At 39.4% G+C, this 17,423-nt stretch overlaps 1 protein-coding gene across 4 annotated transcripts in view; it reads right to left on the bottom strand.

Annotated features, from left to right (window-relative positions):
• Positions 1–3,965: 3,965 nt before the first annotated feature.
• The window catches only part of FAS (Fas cell surface death receptor), a 31,725-nt gene continuing 18,267 nt past the window's right edge, over positions 3,966–17,423 (bottom strand). Inside the window, exons 3-10 of one of the 4 annotated variants that reach the window (XR_016388114.1) lie at positions 16,322–16,459; positions 15,157–15,265; positions 13,373–13,431; positions 13,142–13,213; positions 11,902–11,963; positions 10,833–10,857; positions 9,438–10,095; positions 3,966–4,499 (exon numbers count right to left, since the gene is read on the bottom strand). Coding sequence is in view for 3 of the 4 variants with exons in the window: in XM_022569402.3 (XP_022425110.1) it covers positions 9,764–10,095; positions 10,833–10,857; positions 11,902–11,963; positions 13,142–13,228; positions 13,373–13,431; positions 15,157–15,265; positions 16,322–16,459 (812 nt within the window). In the remaining variant the exon portion in view is untranslated. Of the gene's footprint in view, positions 10,096–10,832; positions 10,858–11,901; positions 11,964–13,141; positions 13,229–13,372; positions 13,432–15,156; positions 15,266–16,321; positions 16,460–17,423 lie in introns of all 4 variants that reach the window. The other 3 variants (XM_022569402.3, XM_022569403.3, XM_022569404.3) reach the window with 3 other exon arrangements.

The raw sequence follows: 17,423 nt of genomic DNA, 5'->3' as shown, positions 1-17,423 counted from the left end.
CTCAGCAGCCATGGCTCACGGGCCCAGCTGCTCCGCGGCACGTGGGATCTTCCCGGACCGGGGCACGAACCCGTGTCCCCTGCATCGGCAGGCGGACTCTCAACCACTGCGCCACAAGGGAAGCCTCCGGTCCATATGTTTTTGTTAGAGTGAAGTGAAATGCCTGATGAGCATCTGGCCCTTGAGAAGCGCACGGCAATCAATATTCTTCAAGGAGGTGATTTGTAACCCATTTTCAGCGTGGATTTTAGAGAAGATGATGAACAGGATGGGCTGTTTCCTAGACAAATTTACACGCAACCTCAATTTAATACATAATTTTAGAGGATTCAAGGCTCCTTGAAGCCCATCTACAGGTCCTCTAGGTCAGTATTTCTCAGGGGGTCTTCACTGGAGTTCACTGATGGGGAACCATGTTAGGAATTCAGATGTCAGCTCTGCTCCTCTGCATTAGAATCTACACACGAGAACAGTCCTCTACGTTTTAAACTTACCCCACAAGGTGATTCACGTGCCCTCATTACCATACAGATTAAATGACCACAGTCAATATGTCCTGCCTGACATTTTGGGTTATTTGCAGGAATAAGAGAATGCAGCCCATGTGCGCTCAGAATGTGCTTTTATGTGATTGGCTTGTCTTTCCCACAAGACAGCAAGCTCCCGAGTACTGGAAACTCTGCCCAGTAGCCTCCTTCACATACCCACACAGCAAAGGTGCTGTGACCTGAGTGAGTTCATCACAAAGGAGGCTCACTGCCTGGTGTTACAGGAAAATTAGCCCTGTGTGATGGCTTCAATTAGGGTCCAGCAGACACTGTCATTATTTGAGTTTGTAATACCTATTTTGCAATCCAATTCTCGGAAAAATAAAACATCTGAGATTTCCTAAGTTTCTCTATGAACATCAAATAGCTCCTTATTTAGTAAAAGTTACAAAGTCAAAGATACAAAATCAGCAGAGATTAAACCAGCTTTTGATTTGATTGTGCTTAAACCTAACTTTCAACAAATGTGTATGTACTTTATCTGCATAGGAAATACCTTAAAAAATAACTTTTGTTTTATATATGTGTGTATGCGTGTGTGTGCAAAAGAATAATCCCACATAATTCCAATGCTCACTGCCCGGACATAATCATGTTTTAATTTTTCATGAATATCTGTTCATATCTATATAGAGATATTTAGATATGGAAGAATACACAGCCTGACATCACTTCCTTGAGAAGCCCTTCCCTAATCTTCTAGCCCCATCCCAGTCTAGATTAGGTTTCCCTGTTACACCAATTCATATCGCCTGTACTTTTTTCTTGATATCCCTCATTAGAGAAGAAATTATTTAGTTAATTAGTATAGCTGTTTTCTGCTATATATTTCCACCATGAGATAAACTCAAGAATATATATATATATTCCTGAAATATATATATTTCTTGAGTTAACAAGGGGTAATATTAAAGGTCTGTGTGTATGTGTGTGCTTCTAAAGCCTGTTAGCTGCCATCTCAAACATTTTGTCAAGAGCAATCATGAAAGCATCACGTGGAAACAAAGAATGCTACTATAGCTCTCATTAGGAACCACTGCCTTTGGTAGGCTTGAAACAGAATAGGGAATTCACACATACACACACACTCTCACACACACACACAGAGTTTGTGAAAAGCAGTATGAGGCATAGAGGATACCTGGCTGAATTGAGCCTGGTCTGGTCATCTTTACTGAGTGTCACTGAGAGCCTTCTCTAGGTGGGGGCAGGCACCCTCTCATCTAACTCTAAATCTTATGTCAGACCCATGCTGGTTTTCAGTGAAAGTTCATTAGGCTTCTGGTGAGGGTACTAAGAGTTCCAGGAAATGACACTGCTCATTATTTTAGAACTTCCTCTAGAGTATAAAAACTCAGTCTCAGTTGTCAGCAGAAAGATGTATAAATCTGTACAAAGCTTTATCTTCTTAAAGCCTCAGTTTCTTCATCCTTAAAATGGGTGTAATAATACCTACCTCAAAGTCTGGGAATAAAATGCATTGATGGAGTTAAAACTGAAAAGGATTCTTGAGAGGCCCATTGATATTTCTCCATAAATAGAAGAGTAAGACTACCTCGAAGCTCTCCACATCTGAGACCCTCCATCCTCACTCCCAGCAGGAAAACATCTCACTGAACTTTCCTACTGAAACATTTGCTCTTATTGACAGTAAGGGCAGAGATTGAGGTAAGGCTATGAAATGATCTATCAAAGCTATTACCATTGTCACCTGTATTCCAGATTTTTAAAAAATTTTTTTACTGGAGTACAGTTGATTTACAATGTTGTGTTCGTTTCAGGTGTTATTCTAGATCTTTATCCAAAGAAAACTCACCCTAGAAAATAGAAGTCTTGACAATCATTGTATATGTCACCTTCTGAAGCTGAAGAAATCAGAAAAGCTTTGATTGTTACTATCAGATAAGAACTAGCTGGCGTTACACTTCCTTTTCTGACTGCGCAGAATTAAAACCTGCAGCTTCACTTGAATGTTTTTGGAAATACTGCTTCATGAAAGAAGCTGGACATAAAAGACCACACATTATATGTTTCCATTTATATGAAATGTCCAGAAAAGTTAAATCCTTAGAGACAGAAATCAGATTGGTGGTTTCCAGGGGCTGGAGGGAGAAGAGGGGGAGAAGTGACCCCTTAATGGATACAGGGTTTTCTTTGGGAGTGATGAAACTGTTTTGGAACTAGATAGAGGTGGCGCTTGCACAACACTGCAAATATACTAGATGCCATTGAACTGTACACTTTCAAGTGGGTAATCTTATGTGAATTTCATCTCAATTAAAAACAAAAAGGGAGGGGTGAAGAAAGGGACTTTCCAAATGCTGTGTTCTTAAGAAGTCCTGTCTCAGTGAAAAGATGACTAAGGTGTGAGGCATAGGTCAATCCCTAGAAAAGCTGGCAGAGTGAAGAAAACGCCCAAGGGCAGAGTGTACTCTGTACAAGGACTTGGCAGGATGGGGTGTGGAAAGTGCTGCGTTGAGATCCCCCCTCATTTACTGATTCAGGGTTCCACCAATTCAACAAATGGTCCTTACAAAGACCAAGTGCAATCAAGTCCACTTATTGTTAATTGTGTGTCTCCTGTTGTTAGAATCTCAGCTCCAGAGTCTTTGGATATTTTATTAACATTTTAGTGAAAGGCTTAAAATGGTGCTGGCTCAAAAACAGCTGCTCAACAAGGATTTTCTAGAAGACTAAAAATTCTGTAGTTCTGTTTATGCACCTTCCTTTCTGTAGCAGTGTGAAGTCTGAACAAGGTCCAAATGAAGCAAAATTCTATAGCCCTTTCAGAAAACTTTGCTATCTCCTGTTGCCTAAGATGAAACTAGAAACACCCACGTCCAGGTGCTGGGTTGTCACGTCTGAGCTATCCCACCCTAGCCCCGCACCCAAGGGACCAGACTGCATAGCTGTCCTGCTCTGTTCATCCTTTGAGTGGGACCTTCTCTGCTGGGGCAACAGCCCACTGGAGGAGTATCCTTGGAAGAGTAGGGGGGCCGAGGCTTTGTGTAGAAATTGTGAAAATGCTGCCAGTACTGGTCAGAAAATCCTGGTGGTGATAGTCACAGTGATAGAGCACTCCAGGAGATTCCTGAAACTTCATTGCTAAACTTCCCGCACATCTGCTTCTCTCGGCAGGGTGAAGCCCATGATCCAGCCATTACCAGAAGGCACTGGGTCAGTTATTTGGAAGCAAAGATAAGCCCATGGGAGTCCAAAAGCAAAGCTAAGACAATTCTGTTGAGTCTGTCAAGTCCTGTTACCCAAATATACGCATAAATGGGGTAAAACTTTTAGGGATGCTCTACAGACTGTCCTAGATCTGATTATCACACAATAAATGTTTCCAAATACTTGCTGTGAACATGAAAGGATGAACAAAATGCACATTTCTGCTCTGATTAATCTATGAGGAGAGGGGATTTCATAAAATTTTATTCAAAATACAAAATAATAAGTGCCATTACAAAGGGAGTTAAGAATAACTTCTGTGCCTTAATCTCTCTTTCTACTGGTATGTATTTGTATAATGCGGTTTCTTAAATTACGGTCCAAGGGCCTTCAGCATGATGATTATCAAGGGTGCTTGGTAATATGCACATTCCCAGGCACGGCCCTGGATCTACGGAACATCTCTGGGAGCAAGACCTGGGAAATACGCAGTTTAAAAATTTCCTCAGGTGATTCTTATGCACATTAATGGTTAACAGCTCGTTCCATAGTACATTATAATTGATTACACTTGCCCGTGTATTTTCTTCTTGTTCCTCTCCAAGTCACAAGAAGGGCAAGCCAGATGTGTCTTTCATCTTCTAGATGAGGAAACAGAAACTTGGAGATGTTCAATTCAAGGTTGTAAGTTAGTTTGTGGCAGAGCCAGAAATTGAACTTGGAATTGCCTGATTCCAGACTGAGTCTTGATCTACTACTCCAGGCTGTGCTTGGCCCCTACTAGAAAAAAAAAAAAAAAAGAATCAAAATACGAGATGACTGGGATATGTTTTGGTAGGGAGAAGTCTTTTATACAAGGAGGGCAGTTAGTACTAGGAGAAACACTGCCATCTTGTGGCCAACTGAGAGCAAAGTGTAGCCTTGTTATTTATTTTATTTTATTTGAATTAATTAATTAATTAATCCTCTATGTAACTGAAAACAACTTGAGTGCTAGTTGTAACTTAAAAATGTAAAACAAAACAAAACATTGTTTCTGATCATCTAATGACAAAATTGGGGCCTTGGGGTTAATATAGAATTGTAAGTGCACTTCTTGAGGGCCACCCCCTCTCAATCTGACCAAACAGCAGTGATACACAACACATTTTAAAAGGAAAACTAAAAGGCACAGGCAGGCTAAAGAATAAGAAATCCTTCCTTGCTAGAAGAATGGAAAACAACAGTAAGATAATTAATGACCTGGACAGAAACCAAAGCCTTGTGAGATCAATGCCTGGTAGGAAAGCAGAGTTTGTTCCTGGGTTTAGCCAAGAATAAATGTGCCCACCTGAGGCAGAGGACAAGAGCCAGGCTCCCTTCTTAAAATCGGAGACTAAGGCAGAGCTTTCTGACTGGTGAAAGACAGCTAAACAGAACTTCTGCCAAACACTGCCTGGGACTATGGCTTATATGATGTTGTGGGGCTTGGGATCCGGGAAGACCTAGGCACAACCTCATGACATGGAACTGAGCCAAGCTGCCTCCAGATACATGACTGAATATGTGACAGCCCCAGTGTCACCAAGGGCTGTGAGTTGCAAAACACATCTATAAATCCAGGCTCAGAACTGGGGACTCTGAAAGCCCTGGTAAAAGAAGCCACAAAACTACTAGATAGAGGTGAGTGAAGAGAAATAAGAAAAAACCCAAATCTGTTATTCAAGATGAACCTACAGAGCTCAAAAATACAAGAAGAAAATCACACCAGAAAAGCCACACTACAAAATCAGCATGAAATCACTGCAGTTAAGGTTAAGATAACAAAGCAATTCTAAAAAAGACTTTAAAATAACTGTAAGATCCTGAAAGAGATAGATGGTAGAATAAAATCTATTGAACTCTAATAAATTGCCAATGAAAAACAAGCAGAAATGAAACAGGTACAAGTGAACGTGTGAAAGAAGCCCTTAGACATGCTAAGAATGAAAAATGTAGACAACAAACTATATACCTCAGTGGATGTAATACTCCAGCCTGATTAGTAAGAAAGAAAAGAGTTAATTTGAAGAGAATGAAGAGGAATTCCCCCAAATGCAATATATAGAGACAATTATACTAAAAAATTAAAAAAGTAAAAGTAAGAGACCTGAAGAATAAGCCAAGAAGCTTCACCAGATAATACTAAGAGTTTCAAAAGAAACTCTTCTGAAAGAGAAAATAGCTGAGAATTTTCCAGACAGGACAGAAGCTACAGCCCTATCTTTCTGATTAAAAATTTACTCTTATTAAATAAGTAAAAATAAATCTACATCAAAGCTCGTTGTAGTGAAACAGCAGAACACCAAGGAAAAGGTAGGGGAAACTTTAAAACTTATCAGAATTAAAAAATAAACATTACCTTTGAAGGAATGATATTTAGACCAACAGCAGACATTCCATCAGCAGCGATAAATGTAAGAAGACAGTAGATTAACATTTTCAAAGTGACGAGGGAAAACTGCAAGTATTCTGGCATAAAATTCTATACTCAGATACATTACCTTTCAGGAGCGAGGATGGACAAAATTCTAAGTTGCATTGACTATATACCTTATCCAGACAGCTCTACAGAAACTGATAATTCAATAGCTAAAAAGTTTCTGATCAAATCGATGTTGGGAGAACTCCGTATGCAAACCAATGTGGAAGACCAAGATATCTGAGTAAGCAAGTCTCACCATATGATCTATGACCTCTTTCTACAAATAACCTTTTTTCTACAGCTCATGGGTGACACTCTTACCCAGGATGTCCGCCACAAAGAGGACCAGACCAGGTTCACCACAATAAGGGTGATCTTGAACCAAGGGCCACCTCAAGCTCTGGATCATGGCTGTGATTACTGGGAATGGTCACACTCAAGTGAAACTATGAGGGAAAGAGCCATAGCACCAAGTCCCAAGACCTTCTCAACTTCCCTCGTCCTCCCAAAGGAACCTGAAATTCTCGGATTGGAACTTACCAGAGTAGGTACAGGATGTTCTCTAACTCAACTTCACCTTGCAAAGTACAAGGTGAAGATACTGTGGATTCTGTTCTAGACCACCGCAATAAAGCAAGTATCGCAATAAAGCGAGTCACACAAATTTTTTGGTCGCCCGCTGCATATAAAAGTTATGTTTATACTATACTGCAGTCTATTTAGTGTGTAATAGCGTTATGTCAAAAAAATGTACATACCTTAATTTAAAAATGCTTTACTGCTAAAAAATTCTAACCATCGTCTGAACCTTCAGCAAGTCGTAATTTTTTTTGCAACAGTAACATCAAAGATCACTGATCACAGATCACCATAACAAATATAATCATAATGAGGAAGTCTGAAATATTGCAAGAATTACCAAAATGTGCATGAAGTAAGCAGATGGAAAAAAAATGGCGCTGATAGACTTGCTCGATGCAAGGTTGCCACAAAACCTGTTTGTAAAAAACACAGTATCTGTGAAATGCAATAAAGCCAAGCACAATAAAATGAGGTGTGCCTGTAGGACTTCCGCTTCTGGCCGTGAAGATTAACTAGTATCAGACTTGCCCCCCCTGCTGTCTAGAACCAGAAAACCAGGTAACAGTGCGGACTATCCCTTAGAGAAGAGAAGCTAATGAGGTGATCTCTATGACCACTCAGCCTTCCTGCCCACAAGCCCTCTCCCGATCCTAGTACAGGAGGGACTCTAAGCAGAGAGCAGCCATCTTGTCAAGTTGAGGGGCAGAAGGTTAAGTTTAGGAGGCGGAGGCTGCCAGGCTTTTCGGAACAGAATACTGAAAAGAGGGAAGCTACACAGAAAAAGAGTTCCGGAAATCGGTACAGAGATTCTCTGGAGTCTTCGGATGATACTATGTGCACATGCAGGGATAAGACTCCAAGAGCCAGCAAAGAACAGCTACGGGTGCTGTAAGCAGAACAATTCCCAAAGCTGACATAGGAGTAGGAGACTGTTGACACCCCAACCAACCAGAGTGAAGAGATCCCATTGAAAAGCCACAGGGAATACTGGACTTTAGTAGTAGGGCTAAACCAGCCATAGAGTCAAGGTTACCAGATCTGCCCTAACAAAGATATAGACCTGAACTATCAATGCCGTAACCAGTCCAAACTGAGATGTGCTTGTAAGTATAAATAAAATACAAACCAGAGTTTGTGGGCTTTACTATGAAAAAAAATGTAAATTATATCATTAATAGTTTTTATACTGCTTACATTTGAAATGATAATATTTGGGAAATGATGGGTTAAACAAAATATATTATTAAAATTAAGTTTTAAAAAAGAGAGATAGTCCAGTGGTCACTACGTAGCCAGAAACGGAAAGTATGCAGGAAGGATTATTTCAAAATCCCCATTTAGCTTTCTTACCAGTAAAACCAACCCTTTGAAATATTTACTTTCTTAACCACACGTTCAGTGCCTGATATATAATCCTGTTATAGTAAATCCTCACATAATAACTAATTATGTGTTTAGGAGAGGGGTATTTTTGAGAGTAACAGCCTATGGAGGAAATTATTTAACTACTAAAGGGCTTTAAAAAGGAAATACCTCCTAAGAGACCAAAGGAAGGATGAAAGATTTATAAACAGGTTACATTTAGCAATAGATGGAAAAAAGAAAACAAAAACAAAAAGCAAGGCCCCACCAAAAAAAGAGATAACCAGAGATACCAAAAACATGATTTTAATTAAATAGTTTTACCTATATTTTCTATTTCCAAACATAAGAGGAAAACACCTTCCATCAATGGAAGCTCTTTAGGTAGTTCTGAGTATCTGTTTCAGCTTATAACTGTCTTCAGCTTACAACTATATAAATATTAATAGTATTTATTAACATTCACATTTAGTATAAACTTTCGAAAGTGTTTAAATGTAAAAGTAAGGAAGTGGTAGTGGGGAAAGGGGCTTGTTTGTCTAAGAAGCTACAGGAAATAACAAGAGCAATTCCTGAAACCTGATATGATTTCACTTTTGCTATGTATAAGCTGCCTTTGCATCAAGAGAGAACACATGGGGAGTTACTGAACATTTTGTGGCGGATGGAGCAAAATAAGAATCTACCTTATCAGCTTTGGTGGTAGACATGGGTTCATGCTATGCCACAAAGCTACCTTCCGTAAGACCAGTTAGTCTCTCCAAACTAAGCTAGGTGTTTCCAAGGGCAGTCCCAGCTTTGCATGAATCAGTTAAGTGTTTCTTAGGCAGTCCTTCCAAGTCTGGGGGTGCACAGGCCACCAAGACGCACATCAAGGAGAAAATGGAGAGGTGCCAATGATCTAGTAATTCTTTCCTGATCAAAATGTTTTGACACCTGAGAAAGAAGTGGATTATTTTGATCCAAAGTGACAAACAAATATAAAATAGCCAAGCGTTATAACTGAGTCTGCATTTTCTATGTGAATTCAAAATTGAAATATTTCACCATGAAATGTCAATAATCTGTGCAAAGACCTTTGAGGTAGAACTTTATTATATTCTACATTCAGATGTATGTGTAAGCTTTCCCTGAGTATGCTCCTCTCAAAACTGTAAACAAAATTTACAAATATGGTAAAATCTCTAGAATTATCAGTGGAGCTGGGGAGGTAATTTAGAGCCAGTTGATTGTGACATGACAACAAAAGATCACATCTACTGATTTATGGAATGAGGTCAGTCTGTGGATAGGCATTTGTATTTACAGATGTTAATTACATTCATACTTACAGAATCATATGTTAGATACTTGAACATGATCTGAAATCTTTTGTCCTTTGCATACGTTCTTTTTTGCGTACTTAACATGCCCCTGTATTTACTCTTAACCGTGTCCGTCTTCCCAGCTAGATTTTAAACATCCTTGAAGGCAGAACCATGAGATGCTCAAAGCCTGTAAATATATTAGCTCTACAAATCTAATAAATGAAAAAAGAAAACACACCCAGTAAAAAAAAAAAGCCAAGCAATATTTATAGCTTGCAGCTACCCAGAACTTATTCGAACATTAATCTTTCTTTAGTAGATTCTTAGAACTGAGTTAGTTGTTTTTCACTTTAAGCCAAGCTTTCATTTTCATTTTGCAAGTCTGCATTTTCATGTTCACTAGTAATGTCCTTCTGGACTATATCTTGAATTTTCTCTGCAAGAGCATGAAGTTTGGCTTTTCTGAGACTTTTAATCAAAGTGCAATATGCATCTTTCTTCCCATGACTTTGATACCAATTACGGAGCAGTTGGACTTTCTGTTCAGCTGTATCTTGGGGATTGTCGTGCTTGATCTCATCTATTTTAGTTTCCTCCATACCATTCTTCCGAACAAATTCTTTAACTTCAGTTATTTTCATTTGTTCAGCAATACTAATGATATGTTTTCCCAAGTCAATGTCTGAAAAATAGAGAATAGTCTCTGAAAATTTGTTTTTCTGAACAAAATTCCCACTTCTGAAAACCATGTTTATTTCTCCTCTTACAGTACTTAAGAATATGGGTAAGTCCTAGAGATCTAAAGAGCCAGTTAGGGAAAATCAAAAACAGAAACAACCTTGGGTTCTAACCCCAACTCCTCCTGTGTCCCCAGTAATTTGCTCTATTACCTGGGCAAGATACATAACATCTCTGTGCCTTCTCTTCTCATCTATAAAGTAAGAGGGCTGGAAAAGATCACCTCTAACGTCCGTGTGGATTTGATGATCAATGACCCACACATCTAAAAGGCTGGCCAAGAGTTTATATGACCATCTTATCACTGACTCACAGGTCGAAGAACAGAACAGAATAGAATCATGAATGTTGTTACGGAACTAGGATACACCAATAATAACTGAGTCTACAATTCAGATTAGCCTCCGAGTCAATGTAGGCAGGAGTTCTATACTACACCTAACTGCTTGTGAAGGAAAATTAAGCCTTCAGAATACAGCATCTTATGTTACCTGAGTATCGGTTATACATTTAAACAAACTGCTTAATAAACCCTTTTTGGTGAGCAGGAAGAACTGGAACCTCAAGAAACGGCAAGACCCCACTATATGTTACTGAAATTCACAAAATTATTTAACTCTAAGATTAGCCTGTGACTCCTAAGGAAGCCAACTCGATGAAATAAAATGATAAAAGTTTTACCTGTGAAATTCACTGGCATCATTTCCTGGGGAGGAAAAAAAAATGGAGGGAAGGAGAAAGACAAAATATATTTAGAATACTCTAAATGTAATAGAATACTCTAAACGTAATAAAATACTCTAAATGTATAAATTTAGACTAAGTGACTAAGGAGGATTCTTTCACCATTCAAATTTTTATTTTGAAAGTTTCCAGCCTAACCAGAAACTAAGGAATATTGGCTTTTTTTTTTTTTTTACGGAGGCAAGGAACCTAAGTAATTTGTGGAATGTGCTGAGATTATTCTTTATATAGACTCATGAAAATAGACATAATAACCATAATCATTCTAAAATTTTCTTTACTGTAACTATTCTAATTTTTGACACGACAACATAGTTTAAGTTGAAATGATTTTGTACCATATTGATTTAAAGAACCCTAAGCCTCACTGGCCCCAAATGAGAAAATCGCTATTCATCAAGTGAACTGGTTACTCTCCCCAGTGTATCTTTTGCTATATGTGTGTGGGGTTTTTTGTTTTTTTTTTCCCTCTCTGTGTGTGGCTTGTGGGATCTCAGTTCCCCGACCAGGGATTGAATCCTGGCCATGGCAGTGAAAGCCACTAGGCTCCCTCTTTTGCTATTTGAAATGCTTTGATTCCATGTTGTAAAAAGATATGGTGACAGATAAGGTAACAAGTGTCTGGAGAGAGCTGAGTTGTACCTTTACAATGGCTTTAAGTGTTATCTCTGTGCCTGGACTTGGATACGGAATCCCTGCTCTGGTAAAGGATGTCTCTCTGCATTTCTCTTCAGGATAATACCAACATGGAACATGGAAGCTTGGCCGCATCCTTTTCTCAACTCCCTTTGTGTAAGTGAGAATTTATTACTAAGAATTAATTCTTGTTATTTGTATAGAAGCTTCTTATCAACTGGGAACCATATCTTAATTCATTTTTGATGCCCCTCTAACCCATGCACACACAGGCATCATAAATGTTTGTTTTTAAAAAAGTAAAGGTAAAAAGCTGAAGGACTACCTTCTCTATTTTTTTAAGAAAGCTGATGCATGTTTCAACACTTACAGTATTTGAGGCTATAGATTTCTGGTGACCATTCTTTCTATTCCTGCGCCGTCTTTTCACCTCTGAAAGATCCAAGAAATTTCTATCAGACTCAGGTCTCAGCCTTGTAGGAAGCATGTGAGAATATACTCTCATACTAAGAGAAGTGTGAGAAGAAAGGAGAAACTCATTCACTGAAATTTAAAGCAACCGAGCACCATAGAGGCAGATTCTTCCTGATTTTGAAAATTCCATCCCACCGAGTCAAGTGGTCTAGAGATATGCCACACCTTAATGGAGCCATCCAGTTACCACACACTGGCCTAGCCTGAAGCTGGCTTTTGACTTATTGTATGGCCATCACCACTCCCTCTCTCTGGCTTGAAGCTGGGCACAGAAGCCATAGGCTATGGAAAGTGGACATCAGTTTGCCATGAAGTGACATTTAATGCCCCAAAACTCAAGTACACACACTCACAAATAATTCAAATATATATACTCAATAAGTGTATGCCTTGAAGTCAGTATGAGGTGGAAGAAAGAAATCTAGAAGTCTCCAAGCACAAGTTAAGTGTTTATATTTTTAGTTAAACGATCTCTAATGGCAAGGCAATCTCTTTATCTTCAGCTGACCTAGAGAAACAGTGATTTGTTCCAACAGAAAAAGAAAAATTGGATGTTTCAGAGTTATTGAAAGTTGGCACCACCATGTGTTGTATGAATGATCTAAAGGGATTTTTCTAGAGTAACTATAAGTATAGCCAATTTTGGTTTACGTGCTGACTTTACTAAGTAACCCTCACATAAAAGGTATTGCCACAGTATTTTAAGTTAAGGTGGAGAAATAATCAAAAAGCATGGAGTCTGGACAAGAGAAAGGAGGCACAGACAGGGGTGAATTTATCAAGTTTCCCCTGCAATGCCTTCGCTCCTTGAATTCTCTTTGTGCATGGGATGATCTCAATGTAGACTGAAGGACTACTTCCGATTCTTGGCCAACTCAGCTACTGCCTAAATACAAACACCCTTGTTCAGTGCCCCAGAATGGTTGCTCAAAAACAGTAGCTGAGAGATGATAACATCATCTGTTCTTACCAGCTCTCAGGGGTGCATTTAGAAACAGGAATTTAACACCATACCAGAGCTGCCTACCTGGTAGGAGCTTTCTTTCTCCTGGTAGGTAGGAGACAGGAGGGAATTCTTGTGAACAACTACTTCCCAAGTTACTTCAATCTACAGTTTGAACAAAGTAAGAACTTACCCCTGTATATTACTGCAGATATTAGAATGAGGATCAGGGGGGCCCATAAACTGTGTAAGTTAGATCTGGATCCTGTAGATTGGAACACTGGACATGGTAAATGAAAGTAAGCAATTTTTAAGATTAAAACGAAGTACTCTCAAAGAATCAAAAGTTTTGGATTGGCTTTTCTTCATATTTTACAGTGGGGTTGGAAGAAAGGAGAATATAATCATAAAAAGAAATAATTACCTTCTCTGCATTTGGTGTTGCTGGTTGGTGTGCATTTCTCAATGATTCCATGTTCACACCTAGAAAAAAATACAGAGGGAATTCAGAAAGCCTGGTGGACTGATTCCTTGATCGTTTTCAATGACACACTATAAATCCAGGGCCATTTTATTCATTTTCACATTTTTGGCAAACATATCCCCTCAAATATTTCTAAATTAGCATCTACACTGGTGCAAATTCATAACATAATTTGGTTGTTTAGATGAAAAATATCCCAAAGAATGACTATGGTTTAAAATGTCTTGAGGTAAAAGAAGGTATTAAAACATCAACATAGAAGAAAAAGGATGAAATAGACACAAAAATAAAGTTTAATTTGGTCATAAACTGCGCTCTTAAAATCATAAATTTCCAAAAGCAATTTCCAAACTGTCCCATAGAACAATAAAATGGCCAGACAATAGCCACTGCCCAGGCTGCTGCTTAGGGAGTCTACCTAGGTGGTCCTTAAAGGTTACCCATTTTAGCATCAAGTGGTGCTTACAGCGCTCAAGAGGTTCCTGTGGGATTTTCTTCAGACAGCCAAACACTGACAAATTGTCTGAATTATAACCGGGCTCTGCCTATTACTTAACTAGGTGAGCTTGGGCAAGTCACTTAACCACCATGAGCCTGTTTTCTCATCAATAACAAGGAGATAATATTATTTGCCTCAAAGCGTTACTGTGAAAAGAAAATTAAATCAAGAGTGTGAGGTATTTAGAATTACTATTATTATTATCATTATTTTACTACATTAGTTCCCCTCCCAATCCCCACTTACACTGTCACCATGACCGTACTCTCAGACACTTAGGCTAGAAAGGAGAGTCTAGGTTAACTGCACATAATTTAACACTTTCTAGTAAATAAGAGACATAAGGCATTGTGTCTCTGCTTTTCAAGTCTACTAAGTGAACTCCTAAAAATTTCCCAAGGTGAATTACAAGTTTAAGGAGAGGCACATGAATATAATCCTAAATATTTATATTTATACAAAACAACATCTTACAAAGCGAAAGCTGTTTTTACAACACATATTACCCAGTCTGATCTTCACAGAAATTAGGTTGATAAGACAAATGAATATTATCTGCATCTATGAATGAGGAAACTGAAGCTCAGAGAGGTTAAGTGATTTGCTCAAAATCACCCAATTAATCAGAAGAAAAGTGAAATCTATAATCAGGTGTTCTATCTTTGGGTCAAAATCAAGCTCTTTTAGCATGAAAGACAGGTCTTTCATGATCTGATCCTGGCTCCTTCTCAGTCTTTCCTACACTCCAGCCAGGTCGTCTGTTCTCCAGAGCTTCCTTTTATCTCTTTGCAGTGGCTGTTCCCCTGCCTGGAATGTCCCTTCCATCCGTGTACACCTGGTAAGGCTTTTTCTTTCCTTCAAGACTCAAGCCATGTGTCATATCTTTACCCATCTCCCCAGGCAGAGTTGAAAGCTTTTCCTATATAATTCAACACTCTGAGTACAAGTCTCTTCTTGCCACGTGGTGTGAACACAATAACCACTGCTTTTCTTGACACTGTCTGCCTCTAGCCTTAGACCTTCAAAGCCTGGCCCGTGTCTGCTCATATCGTTGGCTTGAGCAGCCAGCACAGTATCAAGCACATAGGAGGTGTTCAATAAATGTTTAGATATAGGATGTTTGGGTGAAGAAATGGTTATCTAGTTGCTTGGAGGCTTCCCTTTAGGAAATCATTCTCTCTCAAGATATACCTAGTGTTTTAACCAGAGAAAGACTAAAACTTACGTGGTACAAGGGTTACAGTGTTCGCACAGAGATACGTTACAAAAAAAGTTTGGTTTACATCTGCACTTGGTATTCTGGGTCCGGGTACAGTTTTTTTCCACTTCTAGGCCTAGAAAAACAATTTGCAGACTATTAATTAGAGCAGCTAGTTATAAATGGACAATGAAAAGGATGGGCAGGAGCTGCATGGATTTTTGAGTTCCAGCGCTTGTTAGCAGTCACACCATCACACCTTTAGTAACACAACTAGCATTTAAATGCCAAATACGCAACCCCAGATTGAAAGAGTTGAAATCATTTAGCAGAGTTTTAAGTAGACAGACAATCCAGCAACCTAGACAACCCCACCTGTACTTAAATGGCTCCCTTTTTCTCATCTAGAGCCTGGCTACTCCAAGTATGGCTTAGAGACCAGCAACATCAGCATCACCTGGGAGCTTGTTAGAAATGCAGAGTGTCAGGCCCTGCCCAGACCTACTCAATCAGACCAATGCCAAAACCCTCACTTAGAGATTCTGATTTTATTGCTCTGAGACGGGACCTAGGTGTTGGCATTTTTCGGAGCTTCCTGTTTGATTCTAATGTACAGCTAGGGTTGAGAAACACTGCTTTAGAGCCTAAATAGGGAGAAGAAAAGCTTTACATCCAGAGAGTTCTTGATGTCTAACAAAACTGGGAATACTTCTGTTTTATTTTAATCTGAACCCTCAAGATAGATTGGGATATCCATGAAAATTCAGGTCCCCAATTGGAATTATCAGGACAAACCAGATCCCCAAAGAAGGGGGAGCAAACCACCCACCTCTTGGGTTCCTCTGTCCTTGTATCTGAAGGAGTCTGAGCTCTTTCTGGCTAAGAACAAAAGCCATTATACAAGCATAAATCAAAGCAGGAAAAAAAAAGTCCCCGCAGTTTTGATTGGAGCTCATGGACCCTGTTCACCATGTTTACGTTTAGACATTCTCCTACATCTGGGAGAATTGCCTAGACTTGACTCATAAATGTCACTCAGTACCTGGTCCCGCTTCACCCCAGCCAGGCCCATCCTGTCCCTCCTGTATGCTGACATAGTGCCAGAATAGGTCCCAATTTCAGACTGTATTATACATGGTGATACATACAGTACCATGATTGGTCCCTTTCGATTGTTTATTAAGACACTCACCATGTTCTCCATCACAAACTCTACATCTTCTGCACTTATAAGAATGATGGTTCTTGTCTGTGTACTCCTCCCCCTCTGCACAGAGTACACATTCTGGTTCACCTCCTTCAATTTTGCAATCATCATTTTTCCGTTTGCCTGCCCAAGAAAAAAAACGGTGCAAGTGTTTAAACGCAAGGTAGCCATGCAACAGCAAGGGAAGTCTGAAGGGATGATAATAAAACAGGAGTGGAGGGGCTAAGCTAATGAAATATAAATATAGTAGGGGAGAAAGTTGTTGTAAAAATCGTGGCAAGAGACAGAATTTCTCCCAAGACAAAAGCTAAAAGAGTCACTAAGGAATATGCCTACAGAAATAGGATGATTAAAAATAGGAGCATATAAAACAGAGGTTAGAATGACCAAAAAAGCACTAGAAGAGACGCCTTTACCAACTTTGGGGGGAGGAGAAAAGAAGGTTGCTAGGTATATATTCATGGTAGAGATGACTGCCACTGGCCACTGAGGTTACCTAGTTAATTCTTGTTTCTCTGACTCATTTTACTTTCCAAAGTCCACAAATCCTGACAAGGACAGTATTGTTTAAGGAAGAGAACATTTGAAGTTCTAAAGACTTTGGTCAAATATTTAATAGCAACAATATCTTTAACAAAGTTCTTAATCTGGGGCTTCCCTGGTGATCCAGTGGTTGAGAATCCACCTTCCAATGCAGGGGATGCAGGTTCGATCCCTGGTCAGGGAACTAAGATCCCACGTGCAGTAAGGCAACTAAGCCTGCGTGCCACAATTACTGAGCCTGAGCACTACAACTAGAGAGCCTGCATGCCGCAACTACAGAGCCCTTGTGCTGCAACTACTGAGCCCATGTGCCACAACTAGAGAGAAGTCAGTGCACTGCAACAAAAGATGCCACGTGCCTCAACTAAGACCCGACACAGCCAAAGAAAACAAAAGAAAACAAACAAAAATAAGTGCTTAATCTCTCTAAGCCTAACTTCTTCATGCATATGATGGAGATAATCATACTTCTCTTGCATGGCTAACATTACTGCACAGGACCTGCCTAGTAATCGCTCACAGTTCCCTTTTCACTCCCCTTTCT

Source organism: Delphinapterus leucas, chromosome 16 (genome assembly GCF_059928025.1).
Source record: "Delphinapterus leucas isolate spDelLeu-1000000601 "Yukka" chromosome 16, BTC_Dleu_Yukka2, whole genome shotgun sequence".
In the NCBI taxonomy this organism is placed as follows: Eukaryota; Metazoa; Chordata; class Mammalia; order Artiodactyla; family Monodontidae; genus Delphinapterus; species Delphinapterus leucas.
The sequence above is the reverse complement of the archived record's forward strand: the minus strand, read 5'-3'. Positions and strand labels throughout refer to the sequence as shown.